Genomic DNA, 12,462 nt, shown 5'->3' with positions numbered 1-12,462 from the left:
CAAAGAAAAGCGCACGATCAGCATGTTCGATTCTCAGACGGGCCGGGAAGAGCATGGCATATTTTAGTCCCAGGTCCCTGAGGCGCCGTTTCACACCCGTAAAGCCCATCCTTTGCTTCTGCACTGCCTGAGTGAAGTCCTGGTAAAAACTAATTGAAGCGTTCTCAAATTTAGTGGGCCCATTGGTTCGGGAAGCTTGCAGGATAGCGTCTCTATCACGAAAATTGAAGAGTCTAGCAATTATGGGCCGCGGAGCGGCTCCCGTCTTTGGCTTGCCACCCGGGACACGGTGGGCCCGCTCCACAGCGAAGAATTTACTTAGGCCTTTCGGTATCAGATGCTTGAGCACAAGGTCCTCCACCAGGATATCAACAGGCATGTCGGCAGAATTCTCCGGGACACCCACAATGCGAACGTTATTGCGCCTGGCACGGCCCTCAAAATCCTCCAACCGATTGGCAAACAGGTCACAGGTAGTCCGAAGATGGCGGACCGTGGTCTGGAGTTCCGAGACATCCGTGGTCAAACTAGCGGTCTTGAGGTCGAGAGATTTGACACTCTCGTTGGTTTTCCCAAGGTCTGCTCTGATGAGTGTGACATCGATCGCCACCGTATCTATCTTAGCTGCCAGGGTTTCATATTGCTGGCCCATGGTGGATCGGACACTCGCAATAGCACCCATAACGTCTTTCAGTGTTGGCTCCTCATCATCAGGAGTACCGTCCCCAGCTTCCTCCAGGGCACCACTCGATCCGCCCGGGGAGCCCCTCTGTCGAGTAAATCGATCAATGGTCTGAGATTGGGTGACCCCCCCTCGGGACGAACCTCTGGCGCCGCGTCTCTCAACGACTGTTCTGCCCGTCATGACGTGTAAGGAGCCCCAACTGGAATTGTAGAATCCAGTCAAAATGATCTTCGTCGTGGCAGGCTCGGAACTGCGAGTAGACAGGGACACAGCACTAGCAAAAGGCTGGCAGCGATAGCAGAATCGGAACTCCGATCGGGAATTGGGCGTTCTCAACAAGGAGCAGATACGAAACCGAAAGTACACCAGGGGCAGAGGGCGTGGCTTATCAGCCGTTGTTGTTCAATTGCCACCTGGGTACCTCGGGGACTCAAGCCCCCGGCTGGCATACGATGTAGGCCTCAAAGTTCAGGGTGCAGTAAGTCCGGTATCCGACGGCCAAATCGATTTTTGAAAGGATCGCTGGCATCAGCAGGGCATCAATAAAAAGTACCCGTCGTCATAATCAGGATCAGTAACAGGATAGTCGCGGGAGGCGGAAGGGGTCTCGGGAGCCCTTAGCTCACGCGTCCATCTTGGAATCGCGCGAAGCTCCTCCTCAACGCACGGCATTGTTACGTTTTCCATGTATATGCTAATATGGATCCTAACTGCGGATTTGAACCCTTCACACTCTGTGCAATTCTCTCCCCGACCGACACTCCTTGGTCCCCCGGGCGCCCTTGACATACCCTGCCACCTCCGGTCTAGTCTCCTTCCCCTCGTAACTCGCGTCACCTGTCCTGCCGTCACTGCACTTATTGCTGATTTCCTTTCTCCCCGTGCTCCCGGACGCTTCATTTGTCCCCCGCCAGGCTGCAACACGGAGGTTTGGTTCCTCTGTTGCAGCTTCTGAGTACTTTGATCGCCACTTTGCGACTCCATTACTGGATTTCTTCCATTACCTACCCTCATTCAAGTAAGTCGCGGCCCACACCCGGAACCACTTATTTAATACATTTTATTTTACCTCACATGCCTTGACGCTGACCCTCATTAATGCAGATTTGCACTCCTTCCTACCATTCAGACTCTCCTTGACCGCCAGGCACACATATACTTAACGTGGATCGTAAGACCCCTCTCCAAATCATCACGCTTTGGCACTTAATCAATTTGGGAAATTATGTATGCACGCTTACAGCGCTTGCCACATTCCTGTCTTTAAAACGGTTTGAGGCGCCCTATTTATCCATGACAATTCCCCTTTCAGTGCACACGCGGACACCTGACGTCTCACTGGTTTTTACCACACCCTGATTGTTCTTACCCGGATCCTTGACTTAACCCTTGTCCAGTCAAGGTAATTACCAAACACCTGGACCTTCTTATCTTTTGCTTCATTCTTGGGCCTCTAAGTTGCTTATCTACTCTCCTTTCCCTTCTTCCCTCTACACAGAACTACTTTCAAAGTAATGACCATTGTCCTGTTGATGATCTGAAATCAATCAGGTTGAAACGCCGTCGACTACCCACCATAGAACTTGAGTGCTGTTGTGGTCAATTTATTTATCCTGAATCCTAAACATCAACATTGTATATATTTATTTAAATAATTTTGACCACATTCCTCTTACCCCATGTCGCCGTTCACGCTGTTCTCTTCACCCCTGTGTCACTGCGCCACTCACTATCACTAGCACGCCCAGTGCTCCCTTTGTGTGTTATGGTAATTTTATATTCAATTGTACTGTAGTGCTGCTATAACTACTTACAAATAATAACCTTTTCACTCTACCATCTTCGTTGTGGTCTCCTTTCCTTTGTTCCCCGCCCCCATTATGATTTATAGCACTGGTTTTTACTAGGGGTGGGCGGAATTTGCGGAATCGCATTACGCAAATTTCCATGAAACAGTAAAAAATCTCAGCGAACACGCAGAAATTCCGCGAACATGTGGAATTGCTTGTTTGCGATGCTTTTTTACTGTTCGTAGTTGCTGTTTGCATGCTCGGGGGGAAATATCTTGCGAACACGCATTTGAGAACGCGCAGAATGCAGAATTTTGGGCAATTTAGCATTCTCCACGGAGCGTGGAAATTACCCAAATTCCGCGAAGGGAACGAAATTTAACACCCAGGCCTAGTTTTTACTGTCCTGTTTTAATAATTTCCAGTTGAAACATTGTTATTTGTTGCATACTTTCGCCGGTCTCACCTGGGTTAACGGGTCGTACTGCTGTAATCATTTCTTTGAGCAAACTGAAAGCCTTATTGTTTCAGAAGGATGTGGCTTTAACATCCACACAGGAGACATTTGATCTTCAAATTGCAAGGTCTACTTCTGAGGTACAGTTGCTATCTAAGCACTGATTTCTACAGCATTTTTGGGAGGTTGTGCAGCGCATATTCAACATGTCGAGCACTGTGGTGGTAGTGCACTTTTTAAAAACAACTGGCTCTGGGTTGGTTAGCACCTTCCCAACGGTCTTTGAAGTTATTCCATCAGTAATACACTCCATGCTTGGAAGCAATTTTGGAGGCTTACCGCTTGTCCTCTTCCTGGTTGTCGGCACTGTGCTTGTATTTTTCTACTCTCCATTGGATGTCAAGGCCAAATGGGAAAAGAACTACTGCATGTGCTCCTGAGTTGTTAACGCATGGTACAGCCCTTCGGCGCAACCTTGCCTCAGTAACTCAGTGACCTTTGGTTCTTGGCGTTGCGGCCTGTCTACCTACACTGCGTGCAGCCCATATTCCGCTGTCTACTGTGCACTTTCGAGTGTGCCGTGGACATTTGTCTAGGAACGCAACTGATTCAATCTTCAGACATAAGCCAGCTAGTGGGTCCCCTGAAGGCCCGTGGTCCTTCACGCTTTTCTTGCTTGTAAACACCTTCTGTGAGCCCTCCTTGGATGCTTCATCTCCTGGTGATCTGGATCATGGCTCGTCTTCTGCAGATTATGCACTGGTTGCTCCTCTTTTGGCAGTTGCTGAGGGAGATGGATTTAAACATGTTTGCTCTCTGGATCTGATGCATTAGGTGCACTTGGGAACATCGCCTACGGTTGCTGGGAACAACAATGTTTCATCTACTACTCGGAACACATACAAATTCTGGCAGTTTCGAGTCATGGGACATTTTAATGTAGCCTTGTTTTAATATGCAAAATTGCTGTTTAAACTTTTACTTTTTCGAAAAGTTGCTTAAATTTGATCTTTTTCAACGGAACATAGCTACTAAATGGGGGGCAGCGATCACTCCAACTTCCGGAACTTGGCCAAGAGACCTAGATAAATGCATGATTACAAAAAAAGAGGCTCTCAAGTCAACAGGATATGGATGATTTGCATCCCAGTAACTGGAGATAGGACCCTAGGGGTATTTCCAAAAAAGAGCAGAATGGCCTAACACACCCCTGGGTGTTGTGCTTCATCATTGGCCATCCCCCGCTCGCCAGAGAATGCTCTTATGGTTGCGGCTCTCATTGTGGATAGAGGGGCTATTTATGGATGATCCGAGGAATGGGGGATCCAGGCAACTAAAAACCCCATGCTCCTACCCATGCTAAAAAAAAATTTTTTATTAGATGGGTGGTATAGTGGTGATTAAAAAAGGATGTCGGGCACTAGTGGCTCCATTACGCAGCTCATGTCCTATCTAGGTCGACACGTTTCAGCCATGAAGCTGCCAAAGCAACTTAAGCATGTGCTAAGTTACTGCATAAAGGAAGACAGAGTCTGAAAGCTGTCAAAGTCAAGGGGAGCTGGATACAGGCATGCTTCCTCTCCAGACACCAGGGGCCATCATCACCATGTTGTGTCACATCAGGATAGTCAGGTGAAAAACCCAATACTGAAAGCAATTTACCATATACACCTGCAAAAAAAATTAAATGAAATGTCCAGAGAATGTGGTGTGATGATAATGAAGAACAGTGGCAGGAAAATAGTTTACATTTCTGTTTCTGGGAACAACAATGTTTCATCTAATACTCGGAACACAACATTTCTGGCAGTTTGGAGTCATGGGACTTTTCAATGCATCCTTGTTTTTGATATTCAAAATTGCTGTTTAAACTTTGACTTTTTCAAGAAGTTGTTTAAATTTGATCTTTTTCAACGGAACATAGTTACCAAATGGGGGGCAGCGACCACTCGAACTTCCGGAACTTGGGCAAGAGACCTAGATAAATGCATGATTACAGAAAAAGAGGCTTTCAAGTCTAGAAGTTGCCCCCAGAAGTGGTATAAGAAATGGGGAATATTGAATGTTTATTGGGGGGACCTGTGTGTCTCGCCAACCACGGAAATGGAAATATCAGAACGCCGATGGGACAGACGGGGTACTGACAGCTGAAAGACGCCGCTATTTTTAATGAATACGTTTGTAGACAACATGTACTTGTCGATGTCTTGATCATTGCTGTATTTGTGACTGATGCTGCTTTATTTTCAATAAAAACAACTGTTAAAATACAAAAAAAATTCTCTTTCGCAATTAGACTTTTGCTATGCTCTTTGTTATTAAAGAAGCGTAATGCTTTTTTAGAATTTTTATTTTTTTGTACATATTTAACCTTTATTTTAGCATAGTTTTTGGGAAGCTTTTTTGGTCACCTCACGTCCAAGGAGTTGGTGTCAAGTGGTAACATTTTAGTCCCGGGCAGAACACCTCCATTTTACATGCTCACGTTTAAACTTGACCTCTTTTCCTGAATGTTGACATTTGACACACTTCTGCTTGCGTGCTTATACGGATAACGTTCTGTGAAATAACTTTACTTACATTTGCACAACTTTGTAGGCATACTATCAGAGCACTGAACATTCTGTACAGAAGCTAAAGTTCACTGCGCAAAGTGTTGTTATTATTTTCCACTCTACAACAGCTTTGTCAGGGTAGAATCAATAATGGCAGCCCGACTATGACTTTAGCATGGCAACATGGATGATGTTTATTATATAAACAACATCACGGCATTGTTTAGTTAGAGGAGCATTTTGCTGGCACTGAGAGGTCACCCCATGCTGGAATTCCAGCCTAGCTGATTTCTGTTTACCTCTGCAAGAGATGATGCCCAGCTCTCCACCAAGGACAGGCTCCCTGATGAAACTTACCCGCAGGTAACGGGAAGGTTTGATCACTCTACATGGATTTGGCAGATTCCCCCACCTTAGGCACACTAGTTTAGGAAGGGCCAGGTAGTAGTACATAATATTATAGTACTTACATGCAAGCGTATATTTTCTGTAACAGCAAAATGGTTGAACTCTTTATCTTCTTCACCAAACCCATAATGCTGATCCCTCTATCTCGTTTCTTTCTGTTGATTGTTGCAGTTGCACATACGTTACACAAAAATCACAATGCTTCAATTAATATTGAAATGCCATGTCGTGTATTTCTTGTGTATCTCTTTGGGTATCCATGAGTTACCAGACAAAATGGTTATAGATCTGTTACCACGATTTCCTTGGGGAGTAGTATGTCATGGTATGAGATTGCATAATCCATTTCTTACCTTGTCAGGTACCTTGTACTGTGAGCTAGCAGAACTTAAGGCCAACATATCTCGATGTTGTGCGTAGAATCAGTCTTGCACAGTTTTGACCTTTATGTTGTCCAACAAACGCACAGTTTTTGATGAAAAGGTATAAGCCGTATGACACGGTGTTGTCACTAACTTAGGATGGTCCATTCAGGAATAACCCAATGGGAAGAAATCTACATTTTTCATAGTGGTACCAATAGATAGAAACAAAGTACCAATATCCAGTGTGGTTTTAAAGTAGAATACTGAACCATGCTGATGAAATTTAAGAACGCACATGAACATTTGAAAGATATTTAATGCTAGAGACGTTTTGTTGTTGACTTTTATATAATGGTTTCAATTTACATTTTATTTTTGTTGGGGGAACAGTCTGTGGAAATGACAAGCATCTAACATCTAAGCCTACAAAATGTGAACCTAAATCCCATGTGTCCAATGACTCTGTAGCTCCAGCAGCCAAAGAAGCCGAAAATACTAAAGACAAAGAAGACATAGCCCAGAGCAAGCCAGGTAAGACAAATCATGTTTCAGAAGGTTAAGAGAGCCCAATGTGGAGTCAAACCACAGCTAAGGATGTCCTGTGTAGCTTTAATAAATTAAAAGCATCAAGAATAGCATAGTTTTTTTTTTAAATGTGTTTACTATTTCTACACAGCAATAATAGCATACTTTCAGAATATAAAGCATGTTGCCTAAACAAAAAATTGACATCACAGCTTGGTAGAACACCTTACAGCTGGAAGTAAATGGCTATTACCTCCTTCAGTAAATAATGCCCATTCCAGAAGGAAGAAATGTGATTCACAAGTAAAATCTGCTCTTCTTGTGGTAGAATTACTGAAGGTCACTACAGCTTTCCAGCAATAAATACATTACTTCAGGTTGCAGGTGGTTTCCCTTGACAGAATGTGCTACCAGTGTCCTGCCTCCTCGCACCGTGCTTGCCCGTGCTTGCAGTGAACTGCAGGCATTCGGTCCAAGGAACATTTACTCTTTGTGGTGTTGTGACGCTCTCAAACACTAAAAAACAGATGTACCAAGCAGTTCTCCAGTATTCAATCTTTCATAGATTCACATGCTTGTATCTTCCCCGTCGTCATGGTGGAAGTCTCCCAGTAAAAGAATAACCATAGCAGTAGAAGAAAAAACTGCCTGGAAACCATAGAGTAGTGAAACAATAGGTAACCTTTCCTCCTCATTATGTGGCCCAAACTACAGCCAATCAGCTGCCATCACCAGCCTACACCATTCCCAGCAGAGCCACCATACCTCAGATTTCCAACCGCCTTCGTGTGAGAAGGAGTCTCCCTGAGCTCAGCTCAGTTTTTTTCTCTACTGAACTTTTGACCTTTCTACAGTTGGAAGTAAGGTACTTATTTTGTCAAGATTATTTGATTCAAAATGTCTGAAGGCTCCAAGAAGAGTCTTTTCAGAGCTTGCAGTTCCTGTGGCAAGGCCAGATTATTTTCTGAGGACCCACATAAGGAATGCTTGTACTGCTTGTACCCCAAGCATGTTCCTAAGGACTGCAAATATTGCCGCACCTTCTCTGCTAAAACTCTTAAAGATAGAGAAGCTCGTCTCTTGTTATGGCTTCAAAAGAAAAAATCTACAGACTCGGAGTCTGAGGGTGAAGCCAAAGGACATACCTCTACGAAACATAAGAGAGAGTCCTCTGAGGAAAAAGGAGATCTGAAGAGACAAAAGGCTGGTAAAATCAAGGAGGGTGAACCTTCTTCTTCTCTTCCTCAAACTCCTTTAAAGCCTACCTCAGAGAAGAAGGCTCCGTCGTCGTTACCGTCGACGAAAACTGCTGATATTCCAGTCAGATCGCGGACAAAGCCGTCGACGCGACGATCTCGTCGACGACAATCTCAACGACGACAGCCTCGTCGACATCGATGACAACGACGACTCCGTCGACGGTGAGTGCCAGGCCTTCGTCGACGGCACGATCTTCCTCGACGACCATCCCGTCGATGATACAATCAGTGGTCCCGTCGACGACGAGAAAATCGTCGACGAAGACTACAGTTGGATCTCCAACAATGATGACATCGACTTACATCTCCATTAAAAGGTTTGCTCCGTTGACGGGCTCGTCGGCGAGCAAAAAAGGAGAGTTTTCCACTCCAAAGATTTCGCCTCTGCTTCCATCTACCATACGAGTTTGCCAGGAATCTGAGGAGGAAGGGCCTTATGGAGTTGTCTATAGTCCCTCGCAGCTTCACATTAAAAGTCAAGACTCGGATGAGGAAGATTTTCAAGAGACTCAGGAACATTTCTCTTTTAAAGATCGTCCAGTAAGAGGCCCAAAGCGTTATGAGTCCTTCCATCAAGCTTATCACTATGAGGATGAAGAGGAAGTGAGTCCACCTGTTCAAGAGGAGACTTTGTCAGTGCCTGTCTCTTTGATCTCAGACTTAAGACACTTGATTGACAGTTATTACCGTCGCTTTCCGGAGGATAATGCTCCAGCCTCTACGACTGCTCCTATAAATGTTTCTCAACCTGTGAGAGAAACACCTCTGGTTCAGTCACCGCCTCCAGTTCAACGTGCGGACGTTCCGAAATTATTACTATTCGGGATGATTTAACAGATTCTGATCATGACGATCAATCTGAGGAAGGAGAGATTCCCCAAGATGATGTGGTCGGGGATGAATGGGACCAATACATTGTTCCAACTTCTCCAGTTTCACCATTGCCTCAAGCAATGGTGAAACTGGAGAAAACTGCTTAAAAAACCCACTGCGGATGCGAATGACCTCAACAACTTCCGCCCCATCACTAACCTACCCTTTCTTGCGAAGATCACAGAAAGGACAATGATCTTCTTGACAATCTTCAGTCCGACTACATCCAAAACTGCAGCACTGAAACTGCCCTGCTGCAAGTGATCGATGACGCGCTGCGAATACTAGACTCGGGGGGGGTCTTGTCTTCTAATTCTCCTTGACCTTTCGGCAGCCTTTGACACTGTCAATCACAACACTCTCCTCAACACTCCTCAACAGAGAATGGGCATGGAGGGCACTGTGCTTAAATGGTTTGCTTCTTTCCTTTCTGATAGATCCCAAATGATCAAAATAGCAGACAGTCTTTCATCTCCTCTGGCGGTGGGTCAAGGTGTTCCCCAAGGCTCTATTCTTGCACCCACATTGTTCATTCTCTATTTGGAACCTCTGGGAAATCTCCTAAGTAAATCTGGGGTCAACTATCATCGCTACGCAGACGACACTCAAATCTACCTCAAGGTTGCCTCCACTCACAATCTCTCCATCCTAAGCTCTACCCTCGACTCCATTCAAAAGTGGATGTCAGCACATCAACTGATTCTGAATCCCTCCAAAACTGAATTCCGCCTCCTCTCCTCCTCTCTTTCTCCTCCCCCGGTTCAATAATGGATGGCCCAGATGAATCTGCTGAACAACAAACCCATCATTGTCAACAGCGCAAAATCCCTCGGTGTCATACTCAACACAAAACTCAATCTACTCTCCCACATTAATTCAATTGCAAAGTCTGCCCGATACCAACTGCGCCTTCTATGGGGGATTTGTCGCTTCTTCCCGGAGCATTACCTTAAAACCCTGGTTCAATCGCTGGTCCTCTCCAGACTGGACTACTGCAATTCTCTTCTGACTGGCCTCCCCAAATCCCACCTATCCCCCTCTTAAGTCTGTTCTCCATTCAGCAGCTCGTTTCATTTATGGGGCCAAAAGAAGCGGCCACATCACTCCCATGTTATCCAACCTCCGCTGGCTTCCCATCGAGGCTAGAGCTATCTACAAGACTGCCTGCATCACCCACAAAACCTTGCACTCCTCCTCTCTGCGCTACCTGGCGAATAAACTGAAACTCTCTGGAGGCTCTAGACCATCACGAAATGCGGAAAATCTACTGCTGGAACCTGCCATTTTCAAGAAGGAAAGATCGATGGCCCAATCCTTTTCAGGCAGCGCAGTGAGAATCTGGAACTCACTTCCGCCTCAGCTCCGGACACCACCTCCTCCCAGGCCTTCAAAACTGACCTCAAAGTTCTCCTCCTTCAAAGACACTTCCAAATGTAATCCATGCCCTCTCTATTATCTGAAGGAAACCCTTTAATAATTGAAAAATCTACTTTGCATGACTATGGAAGGGTCTTCCCAGTGTGTTCTTGTGGTTTGAGAGTCTGCCATTTATTGCGGTATTATCCTTCTACCTGTGTTTGGGACTCATGTGTAACATGCACCCGTCACTTTCTCTTGTAACACACTGTCTTCTACCTCTTAAATTTGTTTGTTTTCGATACCTGCACAAGTGCCACCAGTGCCTACGTAACGTTTGTTCTTGTGCTTGAGTGTCCTCCATATATTACAGTATTATACCTCTATGTTTATTTTGTACGCTTTTGTAACCTGCACATATCACTTTTTCCTCCTATAATGCACCGTTTGCTACCTCTTGTATTTTGTTGGCTCACGATTGTCACTTTTGTAATCCACCGTTTGCTACCTCTTGTATTTTGTTGGCTCACGATTGTCATTTTTGCGTCATTTAATGTAACGTATGCTTTTGTATTTTGCTCACTTGTAATGTTCTTATGTATCAGTTCTGTTCCTATTGTGAAGCGCTCTGACACCTTCGGGTAAAGTCCGCGCTATATAAAAACGCATAAATAAAATAAATAAAGCAAGTTCTCCACCAGAGGATATAGCCAGTTTTGATGATCTAATGGATAAAGCTGCTAAGAGATTTCAACTTTCTATGCCGGTTAAGGAAAGTGATTGTTTTCTTTATGACTTCAAAGAGTCTTCTCGGAAGTCCGTAAGAGTTATCCCGATTATCCAACCTATCTGGGAGGAAGGAATACAATTGATGAAGAATCCAGCATCAGTTCCAGCTTCAATACCTAATCTGGATAAGAAATACCGCGCTCCAGAGACGGCTCCGGCATGTCTTATTGGTCATCCTCGTCCGGAGTCGGTTGTGACTCAAGCAGCGCAAAGACGCTCCAAAAATCCGATGACAACCTGCTTGGCATCTCCTGATAAAGAGGGCAAGAGAATGGATGGTATTGGCAAGCGCTTTGCAGTCATGGCAGCAGCATCAATCAAAGCGGCTAATGCAATGGCACTTCTGAGCCGGTTTAATAGACAGGTGTGGTCTGACATCGCGCCAATCCTGTCACATCTTCCGGATGATAAGAAAGAGGAAGCAAATACAATTTTGCAGGATGGAGCCAGAGCAGCATCTGAGTCCATAGACGTAGCGATGGACATAGCGTCTATAGCTTTCCGTCAGATGGCTGGAGCGGTAGCCCTTCGGAGGCAAAGGTGGCTCAAGTCAACCTCCTTTAGGCCTGAAGTCCAGTCTAAAATCATGGCATGCCATTTGATGGCGAGAGCCTCTTTGGTAAACATATTGATGAGGCACTTCAAGGAATAAAAGCAGACACTGATACTGTTAGATCAGTCAGTCAAAATACACTTTTCGATTTTTGTTAAAATCATAAAAGGACAAAATACAATACAATACAAATTTTTAAAACAGCAAAAAATGTGATTGCAAATTTATAACATAAATTATTGATTTCATTTGCCTTCATACTTACAATGGTTAAAATTACAAATAAAACCAGATTTAAGATTAGGTTAAAATAAGGCTTTCCCAGATATTCTTTTCTTCCTTGATCTGAAGGCAGCTGTTAAGTAACATGCAACGCTAAAGATGGTTTGAGTGTCTGCCAGCAATTGAAGAAAAATTAAAGCTGGCCTTACTTGGATAAATCCAGCAGTCTTTAACACAGGAAGTAAATACTTTGCCCTCTCAGTAGTATACAAACCACAAAAAAAATATAAAATGGAGGGTATCCTGGGTTGAAAACTGATCACAATCACAGGGTGGTCCATCTTCAGGTTTTGACCACACAGGGAAGTTGCCAAGTGTGTAATGAATTGAATTCAACCTAAATTTTGTTAGCAGGAGTCTGTGGAGTGGGTTAGTGACGATTTTTAAATATGGTTCCAGAGAGGGAGTGGTGGTTAAAACTATGTGAGCCCGTACCGAGGGTTTCCTCAGTTCCAACTCCTCTCTCGCAAAACGAGCCCTCTCCAGAAACTCTTGCTTAATCCATCTAATGTCTTCCCTCCTGATGTTGGTTGGGTCATTAAAGAGCTCCGGTCTCCCAAGCGTG

The 12,462-nt window shown here is 44.7% G+C and overlaps 1 protein-coding gene across 13 annotated transcripts in view; it reads left to right on the top strand.

The window, feature by feature from the left end:
* Positions 1 to 12,462, top strand: part of ZCWPW1 (zinc finger CW-type and PWWP domain containing 1) — a 1,771,049-nt gene that overhangs the window by 1,482,483 nt on the left and 276,104 nt on the right. For 11 of the 13 annotated variants that reach the window (XM_078668570.1, XM_078668561.1, XM_078668571.1 and 8 more), the window contains one exon: positions 6,651 to 6,791. In XM_078668570.1, the coding sequence (XP_078524696.1) occupies positions 6,651 to 6,791 (141 nt within the window). The remainder of the gene's footprint in view (positions 1 to 6,650; positions 6,792 to 12,462) is intronic. The other 2 variants (XM_078668572.1, XM_078668568.1) reach the window with 1 other exon arrangement.

The sequence above is a fragment of the Lissotriton helveticus genome, chromosome 12, assembly GCF_964261635.1.
Source record: "Lissotriton helveticus chromosome 12, aLisHel1.1, whole genome shotgun sequence".
NCBI classification, from domain to species: domain Eukaryota; kingdom Metazoa; phylum Chordata; class Amphibia; order Caudata; family Salamandridae; genus Lissotriton; species Lissotriton helveticus.
The sequence above is the reverse complement of the archived record's forward strand: the minus strand, read 5'-3'. Positions and strand labels throughout refer to the sequence as shown.